General features: G+C 44.5%; 1 protein-coding gene across 4 annotated transcripts in view; it reads right to left on the bottom strand.

Annotated features, from left to right (window-relative positions):
- Nucleotides 1-586: 586 nt before the first annotated feature.
- Nucleotides 587-17,966, bottom strand: part of zhx3b (zinc fingers and homeoboxes 3b) — a 74,466-nt gene continuing 57,086 nt past the window's right edge. For all 4 annotated transcript variants that reach the window (XM_078554973.1, XM_078554971.1, XM_078554970.1 and 1 more), the window contains 2 exons: nt 14,422-17,411; nt 587-8,458 (listed from right to left, as the gene is read on the bottom strand). In XM_078554973.1, the coding sequence (XP_078411099.1) occupies nt 8,448-8,458; nt 14,422-17,233 (2,823 nt within the window). In that variant the 5' untranslated portion in view covers nt 17,234-17,411 and the 3' untranslated portion in view covers nt 587-8,447. The remainder of the gene's footprint in view (nt 8,459-14,421; nt 17,412-17,966) is intronic.

Below are 17,966 nucleotides of genomic sequence, written 5' to 3'. Positions count from 1 at the left end.
TATAAATTCAGGTCTTACTTTTCACAAGAACAAGGAGCAGTAGGCCATTTGGCCCCTCGAGCCTGCTCCGCCATTCAATAATATCATGGCTGGTATGACTGTGGCCTCAACTCCATTTTCCTGTCTGACCCCAGCGCCCCCCCCCCCACCCCCCCACCCCCCCCCACCCCCGCCCCATAACCCTTGACTCCCTCTCGATCAAAAATCTGTCCAACTCAACCTTGAATAAATTCAATGACCCAGCCTCCACTGCTCTCCAGGAAGGAGAACTTCCACAGCCTCTGAGAGAAAAAAATTCTCCTCATCTCCATCTTAAATGGGAGACCCCCTAATTTCTAAACTGTGTCCCCTAGTTCTAGGCTCCCCCGACAAGGGGAAGCATCTTCTCAGCTTTCCAAATGATTAACAAACTTCTGCTGAGCATCAATATATGCAAAATGTACACTGGATGTCACACAACTCCTTGCGGCATCTTGCAGCGGACCCTGGTCACGTGTGTGGCTCAACAATTCACTCGAATACGCTGACAGGAAAAAAAACAAAAAGCTAATGTAGTAATTAAAAAAAATACTAAATGCAGCCCAGGTTTATTTGAAAATTTTAATCAAATAATTTAGCATTCATTTTTTTTTCAATTTAGTAAATCAAAGTATACTAGTAATAAAAAACACACTAACACAGCTGTTGGAGGATGCATTTTACAATTCAACGTTGATCGAGTCCATTTGAGGGAAAGAGTCACTACTGACTGCTTTTGCTGGTTCCTACGGTTACGAGATTCAGCCTCAGCCCATCATCAAGGAGCAGTTCCAAGGCCTTGGCTATGCAATTTGCTTTAGCAGCTTCCTGGGGTTTGGCAGAGCCGGGTGAGGTGAAAGTGTCAGCTTCATCCCAGGATTATTTTATTTAATAATTTACGATGAAGAATCTGAGTTGCATCCCCAAAGGCTTGATTCTTTTTTTTTTTTAAAAAAAAGAGGGTATAATATGCTCCAGAAACATTTGGTGAAGTAACTGTGTGCGAAGGCCTTGAACATTAAGAAGTGCCACCTTTTTTTTTTCATGTTTGATTGTTTTTTTTCTTCCTTACTCTTCCTGGGATAACAGGGTTCTTGCCTTTGGGAACAAGGAGCTCAACATGTAGACAATTAAAACTCAGCATTAGTGAAAAGTAAATGAAGCACAAAAAGATCAAGACTTATTCCTTCTGGGTGTAACTTTTCTACCAAGTGCAAAAGGAAAATACCCAGCGAAGTGTGCCTCATAATCACCCTATAGGATTTGCCCGTCTCTGCCACTTCGCAGTTGATAATACCACCTCCTGGTGCCTACACTGTGTGATATAACACGTTGTACAGTTGGAGGCTGACCGTCCATAAAATGGTCATCACATGAGGTGAGAGACACAGCATTCAAGCTAATGAGCTCAAAGAAACGGTTAACTGGGAGAAAAGCACCGGCGGATTTCAAAGAAAATAATGGAAAAATATCAAAGCTAACAGTAAAAGTTTTTATTAATGTATTAAAAGAAGAGTGGTAAGGAAGAATATGGGCCCATTAAAGGCAGATGCAGGTAAGACTATAATGGGCAGTTGTATAAAATGAATATTATGTATCCATTAGAAGAGGAAGAGGACAAAATACCAAAGATTCAAAGGGAACCTAAAAGTAAGGCCAAGGAGAGGAACTTATTGGATTTAATATAAATCAAAATTGTGTAATGGGGAAAATAACAGGACTTAAGGTAGACAAATTACAAGACCTGATGGATTCCACCATTATGGTTTTAAAGGAAATAGGTACAGAAACTGCAGGTGCATTAGCCATAATTTCTCAATGTGATCTAAATGTGAATATTGTGGCTTTGATTTGCAAAATTGCAATTGTCACTCTATTATGTATTAAGGGAGGGAGGAAGAAACCAGGAAATCATGGACCTGTCAATTGTGGAAAAGTTACTGGAATCTATCATCGGGGACACAGTGACTAAACATTTGAACAATCATTGGTTGATCAAAGAGTCAGTGTGGACTTGTAAACTATAATTGACTAATTTATGTGACATTTTTGAGGCGCCCACTATTATGGTAGACAGGGCAGTGCCCACAGACGTTGTTCATATGGACTTCCAGGCAGCATTTGATAAGATTATGCACATCAGATTAGCAGAAATAAAAGGTTTCAAAATTCAAAGTAACCTTGTGACATGGGCTGATGATTGGATAACAAGTAGGTAACTTTTTAATGTTGTTCTGCATAATGTGAAGGAGATATTGGCCTTGGAGTGGATACAGTGCCGGTTCACCAGAAAGATGCTAGGGTTTAAAGGGTTAAATAACAAGGATTGGTTGCCTAGACATGGCATAAATTCTCTTGAGTTTAGATGGTTGAGGAGCGATCTAATGGAAGTGTTCAAAATAATGGATTTGAAAGGGTAGATACAGAATAACTATTTCCTTTGGTGAGAAACAAGATCATGGGGACACAATCTTAAAATGAGAGCTAAGCGTGAAATTAGGAAGCACTTTTTCCACACAAAGAGTAGCAGAAATGTGCAATTCTCACCCTCAAAAGGCCATGAATGCTGGCACAATGATATTTTCAACACAGCGGTCAATGGATATTTACTCGGTAAGTGCAGTCTGGGATAAAGGCAGGTAAAAGGAATTGAGGCACAGATCACCCATGATCTAATAAGAGATGAAAGAAGCTCGAAATGCTGAACAGACTATCCCCTATTCTGATACTCCTATACAAAGGGCTTGTATTAGTGTGGTGCATATCTATTCCCTGGAGCTGCAAAGTCATGGTTAGCCATTAAACAAAATAGGCAGAAAGGCAAGCACATTACGTTGTATTCAACCATTACATAACCATCGCCATTCTTGCAAGCAAACCTAAAAGACGTTTAGCACAGACAATACAAAACCCTTCCATTTTATTCCTCTCACCCCCACCTAGACAAACAATTTGGACCCTAGGCCAATCAAGACTTCACAAGCCTAAATGTCACAGTATTTACCATTTGGATTTTACATGATACTCAAGCAAAACCTTTCAGGCTTTTGTGGGGACAGGGAGGGAGGTGTTAAAAGGCAAGGAAGAAAGGTTCATCTTCTGACGGCTATCAACTTTCACTGTCCCACCCCAAGTTGAAGAGCAAGCAAAAGCAAAATAAAAAGCTGTACCCACAGGAAAATACTTCCAGATCTGAACTTCTCATAGTTCAAAAATAAAAAAAAAAGCACATGGATGATAAAAGGCATTGGGGTTCACTCACAAGAGCAATGCAATGTTACAGCCATTTTGTATCAGAGAATGACTCAGCTATTGGCCCAAAGCTGACTGTTAAGCAAGACTGAGCGCACCCTCACAGTGCAGAGACAGCAGTTAGAAGCTGGCAGGAGTCTCTCTCTGAAAACACAGGACGACTGCTCGGTTATTACAAGGACAAAACCAGATCGTTAGCAACAGATGCCATCCTAGAGCAGAGCAGGATTAACTAAGAGCTGAAAACCAAAAGGGAAATACTGCATGTTCCACAGCTCTAACACTTTTCCCACTCCCCAATCTATCCTTCCTCCTTCCCCTCGCTAGCTATCCCAGTACAGTATACAGGGGGCTGATCTGCTGCTGAAATATATTGTGTTGATCTGCAAATGAGTCACATTCCTGACAAGCCAAAATGTCCAAATGAAGCAGCCACTTTTCAGTTGCCTCGGTCCACAGCTTAAGAATTCCCTGAACCCCCTCCATCTCCTTTAAGACCCTCCTTAAAATCTATCTCTCTGACCAATCTTTTTGGTCACCTATCCTAATATATCTTCATGTGGCTTGGTGTCACATTTTGATTGGTTATGATCCTGTGAAGTGCCGAAGGACATTTTCTACCTTAAAGGCCCTGTTTAAATGGAAGCTGTTGTTCAGACCAGGGAGGGCATAAATGTGGAATCCAATCCTTGCTTTATTCAACATCTGCGTGTCCATATGTTACAGCATGGATTAACTAGGATGGTAATCAGGTGGCGGAAGCCTGCAATGTCTTTTCCCTTCATAGTCCAGGGACATAAAGACCAATTGCAATATCCAAGCACTTTTCTCACAGAGATTACTTAACACAGTATTAGATCAAAGAGCAAACCTGGGGGTACATTTCGGTACATGTAATTTTGTACCACACCGGACAGTATCTGTACTCACTAGGCTATTGGGGGAAAGACCAGCCAGAATTCTATGGTTTCTAGTTCAACTTAGTGCAATAGTTCTTACTTTGATTTTGCACAAATGCTGTATAACCCAGCAAGGAAAGGGAGGTGAAGGGGTGATATTTATACCACTGTCCTTATTAAAAGATGCAATGTATTTGCTCTTTAGCAGTGCAGAGCAGTGCAGTTCAGCTCCTCATTGCTAACTTTTCTAGATATCAAATGCCTTAGAGTTAAAAAGAAAAACCTGCATCAGCTCATGTTCTAATTTATATTCCATCGGGTTCCCCTCAATTCCATACCACCAGAGCTGGAGCAACAAGCAAAAAGACCACGGGCCACTTACATGATCATACAGAGAGAGTGTGTAGTTTCATGCATCATTGTGTACCCTGTAGTGTGAATGGAATCTGGCGGAAATACATGGCCAATTATTTTCCATTTAGAGAAAGGGTGGCAATATCATGTCACACGAATGTCGTTGACACCTTTCCTGCCGTCTGAAACAGCCGAGCAAGCCCCTCAGTTGTATTCGAGGAGACGACTCGCCACGGCCCTCTAAAGGGCAATTAAGGATAGGCAATAAATTCTGGTCTTGCCTGCGAGGCCTGCATCCCATAAATAAATAAATATATATTTTAATATGTGGTGGTCAGACTGGAAAATAACACAAAATTCTGGGGGAATAAATGAAAATTATTCCTTTCCAGTTCCATTTGGTTTCTTGATCAACAAACAAATTAAATGCTGGAACTTGATCTCGGGGTCCAATGGAGGTTAATAAATTTACACAACCCAATCAGCTTAATCAGCCTCCATTTACTCCTAGGCGTTCAGTTGCCCTAATTACAGGAGGTATTATTTTCTCCTTTAAACTTGACTGCTACGTCATAATGCAATTTCTCTGCTAGTTATAATGTTTCCCCTTCAGTGTTGAGCTATTGGGCTGGAGGCACACTACAATCCTTCATCAATAACACACCACCACAGGCCAACCCAATCCATTTCTCTCGCGTCTAACTGCTGGTAGATGGGCAGTGTCACTTTAAAGTCACTTTCTTGTTGACTGGTACGAGTTGGATTTTTAAAGTAGGCAATTCACTCATAATCTGTTGGAGACCAAAGACTGAAAGGGGCACTATTGCCTGCTTGTTATTTTACTTTACTTTAGTTTATTTGCCGCTTATAATGAGGCCTTGCCATGGTTATTTTTGAAGCGTCTGCCTAGGTCATAAGCAGTTTGGTCTTTTTCTTCCCAATCTCTCCCCCTCCTGAAGTGATTGACTCTTCGACGAGGAGCATTTCCATGGTCGACTCATGAACCTTGCCCAGGTGTCCATTTGCATTTTTATTCACGCTTGGGAAGCGGGCATCGCTGACATGGTCAGTATTTATTGTCCATCCCTAGATGACCCAAGAAGTGATGGTGGCGTGTTCTGAAGCAAAGCCGTTTGAGACAACATGGGCTTGCGGGGCTGCTACAGAGGGTAGGTAAGAGGCAGCCAAACTGGGGTCACACATAGGTCAGAATGGGTAAGGATGTCAAGTTTCTTTCCCTAAAGGACATTTTTTACCATAATCTGACACCTTCATGGTGCCTTTTATTGATATCAGGGGTTTGCTGATGTGGGGGGGGGTTGACGGATGGGGTCAAGAGGGGAAGGAACATGTCAGCTGAAACCCATCCTCACCCAAAACCTACATTTATGTGCTTCTGATAGGGGATCACTGAGTAGCAATCAGGAGGTGAGACACTGGGTATCTTTCCCCACTTGAACCCTGGGCTTTAAGGCTAATCACAGCCCGCTACCACAATCACAGCTCTGTGAGGGGAATCATCTCAGCTAGAATCATCTCGAGCTGTATGGCTGAGTTACCCAGTAAACAATCTCACCGGACTTTCTTCCTTTGAAGGGATTTTTACTGTGTCAGGTAAAATTAATCCTAAATTCAAAATTGCACGAAATTCAAATTTGGATTTTAATAAAAGGAGCTTAAGTCCCAATTGGCGACCTTGATGACAGAATCACAATCACTGTGATTCTAGTAATAATATTGCCATCTTGATAACATTCTCAATATGGGTTGGGTGGACTGCTACCTCTCTAAAAAGATGTGGGATGACATAAGTGCTGCCACTCCAGATGGGGACTGACACCCAACTGGTGTACACTCTGCCATCAACTAAAAGAAGTATTAAAATAATGACTAAAGCTTCAAATCAAACATTGTCACTGAATTTCACCGAGGTAGGAGAGAGTTGTCTTTATCCAACATGATCACATAGCAACAGGCAAAGGCATCTCAGCAGGAAATTCTTCCAGCCTTACAATAAAACACGTAAAGAAGGGTGACAGTTCCACGATTACTAATGCCACCCCATTGTCTAGAAAGAAGAAAGGATCCGAAAGTGTCAAGTTAAAAAGTTTATGAGAAGGTCAAATAATGTCAACCAAAGAGAGCACCTGCAACCACCATCTCTTAAACTGTTTGGAAATCCAGGCCGGGAAATTAAAGGTTCACAGTGCAAAACGCTGTTCCCCTTCAGGTACCTGCCTCCCCCACCCCCACCACCCACATATGCCCCCCCACCCCCCCGCCCCACCCACAGGTCTTCTCCATTCATAGAAACATGCTTGTAGTGTATCAAGGTGGGGTTATCCCTCAGTCAAGTGTGTACCCAAGTAATACATTCAGCAATCAGAAGAAAAGGCTAGCTGGGTGCAGCTGCCTCAGTAAACTGGGTAAGATCATTCTAGATGTTAAGCTCCTCAGTAATGACGGTCCTATAACCAAACAGGACAAGTTGCAGTTCTGCTTGAATACCTGCACACTTTTTCATTTGTATTTCCATAATCCAATACCCCTTCACAGATCCTTCCTTTTTTTCAAGTCTTCTGTTAAAAACCACCTCAGGCAAAAAAATTATACTTTTTTTGGTTTCTCATAGCGACAATGACTGTTAATATATATATATATATTTTATATATATATATACACATACATACACACACACACACACGCACTCACACATACACACACACACACACATATATATATATTTTTAAATTAGTACAGTTCTCCCTGCATATCACTTGCTTGACAATTCCTATTCTGGCGAGCACAGATCTAATCCCTCATTCATGCCACTGAATAAACTGAACCTACCCTTGCTGATTAAATACCAAATTCATAACTGGACCCCAGTTACGTAGTTCCCTCAGTAAAAATTTTTTTTTTTAAATGTTTTGCGTAAATGCCATTTTGGTTTAAACTGCCCCACGTAAAAGTGAGTGGCACAAAGCTCTAAGAAAATCAAACCTTTCACAATTTTTATAGCCTGATTATACTCGAGGCCTCAACAGAAGGCATTCAGATCACAGTGGATCTAACCCCCTTGCTCCGTTCTCTCCGTGACAACATACCCCGGAAGACCATTCTTTACCTTGTGGCGCAAACGTTGCTCACTGGGTGCATGCTCCAGTTCGCCACACAGCAACTAATTGCCATCGCTATCCATTGACGGGAATGGGTTCAATCCTCCAATTTTCCCCATGTAAACAATGTGCCACCTGAAGTACAGATGCCAAGTCGGGGGGTGGGGTGGGGGGTTGGGTTGGGGTGGGGTGCGTGGGGAAAGGGCAGGACAGAAAAAAAACCACCAGGAAAATCTTGAAAAAAAAAATAAAAGTTAAATAGATCCAGGTTGCGACCCCTGTGCAAGCAGGGGGTTTATAAAATTATTTCACCGACACGTTCCTCGCTGATGAGGAACGATGACCGAACAAGAATGCCTTGTGGTGGGTTGGCTCTGTTCTGAACATCGAACTACCGCCATTATCTCAATTCGGATTCACCTGATAAGAGGCTTCATTTTACAAACACATCAAAACCTAACTCTTTTTCTGTCCTGCTATTTACAAAAAAAAGCGTTGTGCACCTGACGTTAATTCCTCGACTGTGGCAAGTGCAGGGCGCTCAAAACACGGGCAGGCACCCCGTCCCTGCTGTGTCCGCTATATCACTGTCTATTTACAGTAATGGTGCCATAACACACACATACACACGCACACACACAAAACAAAAGAGAGTTTGAACCACAGCTGCAGCCTCCCAATGCAGCGTCTGATCAGTCTGAGCAGCAGCTAAAGGCAGCATTAGGCCCAGAATAGTCGAAGACTTTCTTCAGCCAGAAATAAACCACAGCTTCATTTCTTTTTCTTTAAAGGTGCTCATCTCCCGTCACTCTGCTTCTGCAACAGCAAAGGGTAGGGGGAAAAAAAACAAAGCATTGTAAGAGACGTTCCACAACGCGTTGCATGAATGCTGACTGCTACCTGATTTTTGATCAGCAATGGAAAATGGGTATTTGTTATCAGAGCACTCAATGTCTACTAAAGACGGTCAAAGTCCACTAGACAACCAGGGCAAATGCACGACGGGATATCAATCAGTCACTTCTTCATTGGGTCAATGTCAGATCGTCGACTCTTCAGGATTGGCCCTTCCGGAGTCTCCCGGAACGAAAGATTATTCTCCAGGTCGCTATTATGAGCAACCTCCGGGAGAAAAATCTTAGTGACATTAAAAAAATGTGTTTTCAAGCTTTTTGATAATTTATTAGTTATATAAATATTGGGAGATGGAATGAAAAGTCAGTTTGACTGACTGACAAACGTCGTCCTGTTGAGTAATTAAGGCCTTGGAAAAACTCAGCAGGTCTGGCAGCATCGACGGAGAAGAAAAGAGTTGACGTTTCGAGTCCTCATGACCCCTTCAACAGTTGAAGGGTCATGAGGACTCGAAACGTCAACTCTTTTCTTCTCCGCCGATGCTGCCAGACCTGCTGAGTTTTTCCAGGTAATTCTGTTTTTGATTTGGATTTCCAGCATCCGCAGTAGTTTTTTGTTTTTATTAACTAAGACCTTGTTTGCTTTCCAATTGGCATGGGATGGGGGAGTGTGCAAGGATGGAGATGTCGCACGGGCAATGGCAGGAGCGTGGTGGTGGGGTTGGCGGGAGGTGGGGCGGGCGGTTAGAGGAAGGTGGTCGCATTATGGAACCTCGGGGAAGATGGCGAACCAGGGTTGGCAACTTGGTGTCAGTGACAAGGTGACTTGTTCAACCCCGACACGTTTTCAATACGTTTCCAAACATAGAAAGAATATAACTGAATATCAGCAACAAACCACTGGAGAGGTGTAGATCTGCTCCTCAGGCCCAATGCTCATTTACAGTTTCTGTGTGCAAAACCAGCAAATGCTCATTACTTATTTAGCCATGGGCTTTGCCTGACTTCCAGTGGGAATGGGAAAGTCTAGTGAAAGCACTGGGATCTGTCACTCATAGTTCAAGGAACAAGTTCTATAAGACCATAAGACGTAGGAGCAGAAGTAGGCCATTCAGCCCATCGAGTCTGCTCTGCCATTTAATGAGATCGTGGCTGATCTGATAATCCTCAACTCCACTTTCCTGCCTTTTCCCCATAATCCTTGATTCCCTTACTGATTAAAAATCTGTCTATCACTGCCTTGAATATGCCTAACGACCCAGCCTCTACAGCCCTCTGCAGTAATGAATTCCATAGATTAACTACCCTCTGAGAGAAGAAATTCCTCTTCATCTCTCTTTGGAATGGGTGATCTCTTACTCTGAGATTACGCCCTCTGGTCCTAGACTCTCCCACAAGGGGAAACAACCTCTCAGCATCTACCCTGTCAAGCCTCCTAAGAATCTTATATGTTTCAATAAGGTCGCCTCTCATTCTTCTAAGCTCCAATGAGTACAGGCCCAACCTACTCAACATCTCCTCATAAGAAAATCCCTCCATACCCGGGATCAACCTAGTGAACCTTCTCTGGACTGTCTCCAATGCCAGTACATCTTTCCTTAGATAAGGGGACCACCACCATTTAGGGGGAGGCAGTGGCGTAGTGGTATTGTCACTGGACTAGTAATCCAGAGATCCAGGGTAATACTCTGGGGACCGAATCCTGCCATGGCAGATGGTGGAAATTGAATTCAATAAAAATCTGGAATTAAAAGTCTAATGATGACCATGAATCCATTGTCGATGGTCGTGAAAACCCATCTGGTTCACTAACGTCCTTTAGGGAAGGAAATCTGCCATCCTCTGGCCTACATGACTCCAGACCCATAGCAATGTGGTTGACTCTTAAAAATACCTTCTGAACAAGGGCAATTAGGGATGGGCAAATGCCAGCCATCGACACCCGCATCCCAGGAGCGAATTTTAAAAAACTGTTCACACTATTAAATTGCACCATTAAGGGTAAAGGCAACATTAACCCACTTCCCCAAACTGTGACCAAGATAAAGGAAAGCAGTGAAAGATTGTTTCTTGCAGTAAGCTTTCAATGCACCTATAGTAGAGGCCTTTGGAGCTGGTTTCTATTCTGGTTGTGGCCTGTAGCAAGGAGTATTTTCGCATTGGGTGCATCAGTCTTCTATCACCTCATAGACACTGGATGTTCTTCATGTCTTGGGGTCTCATCAGAGGTGGCAGTACTGGGGCCAATGCATATAACCTACCCATAGGCCAACCCAGAGCTCACACATGTGCAATTCCCAACATGGGTCACTGGATGGCAATCAAGAGCAGGAACCAGGCATTATTTACTCCAGATACACAGTCTACAGATACTGAGGCCAACTGCAAGGTATTTCACATTTCCCATCATCTCATATGGGACAAGTTGGCTTAGTAGAAATTAAGGACTGAATCAGAGTCTTTATGGTTTAGTGCTGACATAATCATAATTCAGGGTGTTTTTTTCTCTTGACACAGCCATAACATTTATAGGGTTAAGATAAAATTCTATCAGTTTTTGAAAAATATTTCCACAGACACAGTTTGTTGCACAGACAATCAGGGATGCCAATGCTCCAGGAGTACCCTGCAGTCTCCAAGAATGAAGGACTAGTTTCCAGGACATTGTTGTGAGAAGCCCAGGGGGAAAAATAACAGGGACAATAAAGAAATTGTTTTAACTCTTTGAACATGTTCATCATTTGCTGAAAAAAAATGGAGGAAAGAGGCTATTGGATTGATAATCAACAACAAACATCCTGTCAGGTAATGATGTCCACTTTTGTGATTGGCTTGGAAAGGCTGTGTGATGTGGTATGACCTATTGGGAGGAGCGTGAGGGGTTGGGGGGGTGGGGGCGTGGGTGATGTGGTTGGGGCAGGGGGAGAAGGTCATGTGGTCGCACCCCCAGAAATATGTCCAACCAAAGATGGCAACTATATGGACAATCCTCATCACGTTCATGCTCAGAACTGAACCTACAGGACAAGTCCCCTTGTAAATGTTGGCAAAAACGTTAAAAAGATAATTTTAGCAAGATGCATATTATTTGTTGCAGCTCTGCATGAAGAGGGCATCGTTCTGAGTGACCACAATGATTCACAAGCCTCAAACCGGGGGAAGTTTTTCATGGTTCTGCTACACAATTGAGTGTGTCCATGCACTTACAGCACTAAATACAGATGGCAGGAGATACAGAGTTTCCTGTAACTAAAACGTATCTTTCTACATACCTTTACATTATATATTTACATACTGTGTACATAAAATATGATTAATTCAATGACAGCAATCTAGGGGCCACACTTGATGTGCAGAGTCACAATCTCCTCGAATTTTTTTTCAGCACAGCTGGTAAGGATGCACTTATTATCACCCCTTAGCTGACCTGAGAAGCTGGTGGGGTCTTCTTAAACAGAAATGGTTTTTACAACTGAGTAGCTTACTACTTCACAGTCAACCAGCTGGTGGAGACCGATGGGGTCTGAAGTCATGTCTAATTCCTACATTACAACAATGGCTACTCTTCAAAAGTACTTCATTGGATATAAAATGCTTTTGAGATGGCTGGTGACTATATAAATGCAAGCCTTTTTTTTAAATTCATTCTCAGGATCCGGGTGTCACTGGCAAGGCTGGCATTTATTGCCCGTTCCCCTAGTAGCCCTAGAGAAGGTAATGATGAGCCTTCTCCTTGAGCCACTGGAGCTCGTGTGGTGAGGGTGCTCCCACAATGTCGTTTGGCAGGAAATTCCAGAACTTTGACCCAGCGTCAATGAAGGAAAGGCGACATATGTCCAAGTCATGGTGGTGTGCGACTTGGAGGAGAAATTGGAGGCGTTGGCACTCCCACATACTTGCTTACCCTTGTCCTTATAATGGCTGGGAGCTGTCAGGATCCCTTCCCTGAAGAATATCAATGGAACCCAGATGGGTTTTACAACAGTACAGTAACTTTAATAGCCCTTCTTCTGCTATCAGCCCAAAAACAGCAAGATTACCGAGTTCAATGTGCCACAGTAAAGTGTGAACTTGCAATCCCTGGGTCGTTGGTCCACTACTATAATCACTACACCACTATACCCAGTGCTGCCTAATCGAACAGTGATTCAAAGTCAGAGAAAACAAAGAACTAACATTGACCTGAGATTTGGAGATACAGAAACGCTGTGCAAGAAAGAGAATGGACTGCTTGGTACCAGCTGGGAACGGAATATCAGACACGGCACTCTGCTAAGTCATATGTTTTTACTGACGCTCGTGATTATCAGCTTATTAAAAGGGACCTCAGAATGGAAAAGGAGAATCACTATGAATTTGTTGATGGTTATCTTGGCCCTCTAAACTGGCTGATAACTTGGGTAGGAAAGTTTGAACAAGTTGCTCATAACAACTTGTTATGATCTGGAACGCACTGTCAGAAGAGATGGTGGAAGCAGATTAAGTAGTAACTTTCACAAAGGGATGTGGATACACACTAAAAAAAGTAGAAATTTTCAGGACTGCAGGGCAAGAGCTAACTGAGACTAATTGGATAGCTCTCTCAAAGAGCCAGCAAAGACATGGGGGCAAATGGCCTCCAAATACTGTAAGATTCTACGTGTAGTGTGGGTGGCCCAGCTGAACTAAGGGGATGGACATTGCATGCGCGAGGTTTGATGTATTGGCCCATTAATTATTCTGGCTTCACCTTTCTCCTCTGCAGCACTAAACTATGTGATAGTTTGAGAATTTGAATGCAGTTTAAAGTGTCTCGGATTGCAAATATAAAGTTGGTCTCTGTAAATCCTAAAGCTGTCAGGATATCGTATAAAGTCCAAATTCATTCACTCATGCCCTCCAAGGAAGAGCACCTCCTATTGTTACCCAGTGTGGTATATAGACTCCAGTCACATTAAGTCAGCTGGGGCTCAGTGGGTAACACTATCACCTGTGAATGAGAAGATTGTGGGTTCAAGATCCCCTCCAGGGACTTGAGGACAAAAATCTAAAATAATGCTGTAGTGCCAAGAGAGTGCTACATTTTTCGAAGGTCCTATCTTTCGGGTGAGACGTGAAACTGAGGCACCATCTGCTATCTCAGGTGGATGTAAATGGTGCTATTCTGAAGAAGAGCAGGGGAGTTATCCCCAGTGTCCTGGTCAATATTTACCCTTCAATCAACATTACAAGAAACAGAACTGAGAACAGAAAATGCTGGAAAATCTCAGTATGTCTGGCAGCATCTGTGATTTCTGAGTCCAATATGACTCTTCTTTGGAAACTCCCAGGTCTGCCAAACCTGCTGAGTTTTTCCGGTGTTTTTAGTTTTTATTTCAGATTTCCAGCATCCACAGTATTTTGCTTTTATTGCTGAAAACAGATTATCTGGTCAGCAAGGTAGTCCTGTTCAGGGGAGCTTGCTGTGTCCAAAGTGACTTGTTTCCTACATTACAACAGTTAAATATACTTCAAAAGTATTTCATTGGCTATTCGGTGTTTAGGAAGGTCTGAGGCATTATATAAATGCCAGTCTTTCTTTTCTCAGTTGATTCCTACCTGCCTAGCAAGCCACTCAGTTGCATTATCACCTTTTCAGGGCAACTAGGGACAGGCAATAAGTGCCAGTCTTGCCAGCAACACCCATATCCCAAGAAGTAAAATTATTGATCTCTTGCTGGATTCCGTGCTGGTACCCAAGGTGGAAGGATAATGTACTAACTAGTCTCAAAGGAGACCTTCTGAAGATAAAAGTGTTAAATGTGCCTGTTTAGTTTCTCAAAGTGTTTCTCTTTCAAACCACCCCATCAACTTCATGACTGATAGCGGACACCATGGTGAGACTGTTCTTTAATACCTCTTTAAGTCAGTTTAGCTTTGCTATACTCATTGCACTTCAAGCCTCACCAGAGATGTTCTCAGCGTCAAAATCATTCAGTTCTGCGTGGCCCTCCCGTGATGGGATATCCCAGTTATCGCTGTTGTCTGTCACATCAGAGTAGACTTCCTCTGTTCCAAAGCGTTGACTGCTTTTGGCCTTATCTACTTTGTCACTCTCTCCATTGGTCGACTGCTGATCTTCGTTGCTGAAGTCGGACATGTACATGGCGTCCTCCGTTTGTTTCTCTGCAAACCAGTCTCTCACCTGCTCGTAGCTCATGCAAGACTTCTCGCAGAGCCGGTCCAGATCCTCCTCATGAAGCATCCGGTGCTGGGTGTAATATTCGAACAAGACCATTTTCCCGCTTTTTTTGGATGGCGTTCGTTTGAGTCTGTAATTCTCCACCGGCACGTCAGTAATTAAGCTGTTGCTGCCAGAGCGGATGGCGTAGATGCCTTTTTTGTAATCATCGTACCATTTCAGCTGTCCATTTTTCAACGCGTACCGCGCATCACCAAACCAACGAACTACCTCAGTCCTGGGCAGCCGCGATTTGATAGCCAACTCGTCATACTCTTCGACCGTCGGCCACTGTGTCCGCATAAACTGCAACTTCATCAAGTGAAGCTGGTGAACCGTTTTCTTATTTTGACCCTTGTACTTGACAGCATTTGGGGACGCGCTTGAGGAGACAGTGCTAAGGTTCAGCGGCTTGCCGGCCTGCATAATCTTGGGCTGGATGCACAAGTTTGAGCCGTCTTTCAGGCAGATTTTTAAGGGGCTGACCTTGAGCCGCTCCTGAGGAGGTATAAGCCGCTTCATGTCCACCGAGCTGCTGTCGCTTGGTGTCCCTTCGCCGTCCGAGTCCTCCTCCTCCTCCCCGGAATCAGCATCGTCCTTGACGTCCGAGTCGTCCTGCCGGGCCTTTAGGGCCCGCTCGTCCAGCTTGACCTTCCTCCGCTCAGAAAACCAAAGGTCAATCTCCCGCCTGGTCATCTTAGTCTCGACCCGTAACCTGTCCACCTCTTCCTCAGGCGGGAAGGGGTTCTGACTGTAGCTTTGCTCCAGGACGCTGAGCTGCTCGGCCGACTTCCCCTTGAACTTGGGCGGGGTGAAGTCACAGCGGGTTTGCCACTGCCGGCGGTGCTGCTGGGAGGCCAACAAGTGGGGAGTGGACAAAGGCGGAGTGGGCGTTTCCTCAGGGGCCAGCTCGGCCGAGACTGCATTGGCACTGCTTGCGTCGAAGGACTGGTTGCACTTTAGGTTCTTGTAGTTGTACCGCCGGTCGCTGAACCACTTCCGAATCTCTTTGCCCTGCAAACCCGTCACCCTCACAAGCCGGTCAACCTCTTCGTGCTCTGGGAACTGAGCTCGCAGGAAGCTCTGCTTCAGTGCGGCCAACTGCTCTTTCGTTTTCTTGTACTTGTAGGTGCCAAACTCTGAAATTAGATTTGAGGTTGACAGGTGGCTGGACGTGACCACAGCCCCTGGCTGACCGACCGAGGGGGCGGCTAAGATCTTGACGTTTGAACTGACCGCAGAGCCCCCGAGCTTCTGCACCTGAAACTTTGAGGCGGTCTGTTGTTTGGGGATGGTGGCGAGGCTGACAGCAACAGGGGAGCCCGTCATCGTAGCTCCTTTCACCACCCCCCCTGGCTGGGTGACAACAATATTGCCCCCCGGAGTCAACAGCTGGCAAGGGAAGTTGGCCTGCAGGACGTGCTGCCCGCCATTGGTGGTGGTCAGCTGGGTGGGCAGTACGGTGATGGTCTGCTGCGGCACACTCTGAATAATGGTATTGAACATATTCTTGCGGGCGTCCTCTATCTCCTCCGGTGTCCAGCTGATGCCGTGCTTCAGCCGCTGCGCAGTGAACCAGATTTTGAGCTGCTCCTCTGGGTACTTGGTCACCACAGTCAGCCAGCAGAGCTCAGCCTTCGACGGGTAGGGGAACTTATTGAAGGAGTTGTTGAGGAAGCTGTTGGAGTCCATGGCAGCGTTGTACGAGGGGATGCTACTCAACGGGATCATGACTTTGGGGAGGGGGCTGGAGCTGTTGCTTGAGGCCGGCCGTTGAATCACAGGGACTATTTGCGTCATGCCCGCCTGCAGGACGGGCACAGACATGACGGCTGTTCCGTTTACGGTTTGGGAAGGAGTCGTCAGCCCATTGGCCGACAGAACCTCTGGCACGTCCGCGCCCTCGGTTTTTTTAACAGCCTCGTCAGCCACCCCTGCTTCATCGTTGGGCTCTTCCCTTCCGGCGTGAGAGACAGTGATCCTCTTGCCTTCCGGCTTGCCCTTCAGCATCTTCATGATGGGCGTTTTGCTGATGGAGATTTCCGACTGGGTTTCCGCCTCCTCGCCATTCTCTCTGCCGTCGTTGCTCTTTGTCTCAGAGACGCTCTGCTCGACAACCGTCTGGCTGTTCTTTTTGATTACACTCACTTTCAGGTTGGTCTCGTTGGGATGGCTCAGGGTGTTGTGCACTGTCAGGGACTCCTGACTCTTGGCGCTGAAGTTACACTCGACACAAACGTACAGTTGGTCCACGCTTGCCTCAGAGTGCTCTGATTCTATATGTACAGTAAACGCATGGTAGTCCTGACTTGTGTAACTGCAGTACTTGCATTCAAATCCACCACGCTCTGCAATATCGTTATTACTAATCACTGTGAACGCCTCCTCGCCAGCAGACAGGTCCTCAATGGGAAATGCTTGCGGAGAAGCTTCATCATCATCATTGTATTCGGGGGTAATATCCATATCTGCATCGTGCATGGCCAGGGTTTTGGCTGGTATCATACAAGGAGTGGTAGACTTTCTCTTGCTGGCCATGATGAATGGCAACGCTATCTGAAGAGGGAAGCGGGGCAGAACTCCTTAACCTCTACAAAGCGTAAACCCCCGTTCAGAGCCCTCCTCTCGCCATTAAACTTGTTTCCTTTTGAGTGTCTCTCAACTGGGACAGTTCACCAAATGGCAGAGGCTTGGTACCGCTCAAGGATGGCCCCAGCTGCAAGACATAAACAAGAAAGAAAAGTTAGATGTACATTAAAGTAAACAGTTTACTAATTTTAAAGTCTACATTTTACCAAGGGTAACTTTACTAAGCTTTTCACATTGTTCCCTTTTGCTGGAAAGGAGAGTTGGTGTGGAGGGAGTTGTGAACACAATGTAAAATATTCAGTGTTGTCATTAAGCGCATTGACACCAATGTAATATTGGAAAAATCAGTTAAATTAATACATGTTAATGTATCATACACAATTTATTAAACTTTATTCATTCATCATCTCAATTTGCTCCCCGAGTTGTAGATCTGTAAACATTCACCCTCGTCATCCTTGGCTCAATAGTGGAACATATGCAATGAGCAGACTGGCTGACTCATTTTCCTACATTACAACAGTAATTGTGATAGGGAGATGGTGGTGTAGTGCGAATGTTGCTGGATTAGTAATCCAGAGGCCCAGGCTCTGGGTCCATGGGTTCAAACCCCATGATAGCAGGTGGAATTTGAATTCGATTTCTAAATATAAAGTTAGTCTCAGTAATGGTGACCATGACA

Source organism: Cetorhinus maximus, chromosome 13 (assembly GCF_964194155.1).
Source record: "Cetorhinus maximus chromosome 13, sCetMax3.hap1.1, whole genome shotgun sequence".
In the NCBI taxonomy this organism is placed as follows: domain Eukaryota; kingdom Metazoa; phylum Chordata; class Chondrichthyes; order Lamniformes; family Cetorhinidae; genus Cetorhinus; species Cetorhinus maximus.
The sequence above is the reverse complement of the archived record's forward strand: the minus strand, read 5'-3'. Positions and strand labels throughout refer to the sequence as shown.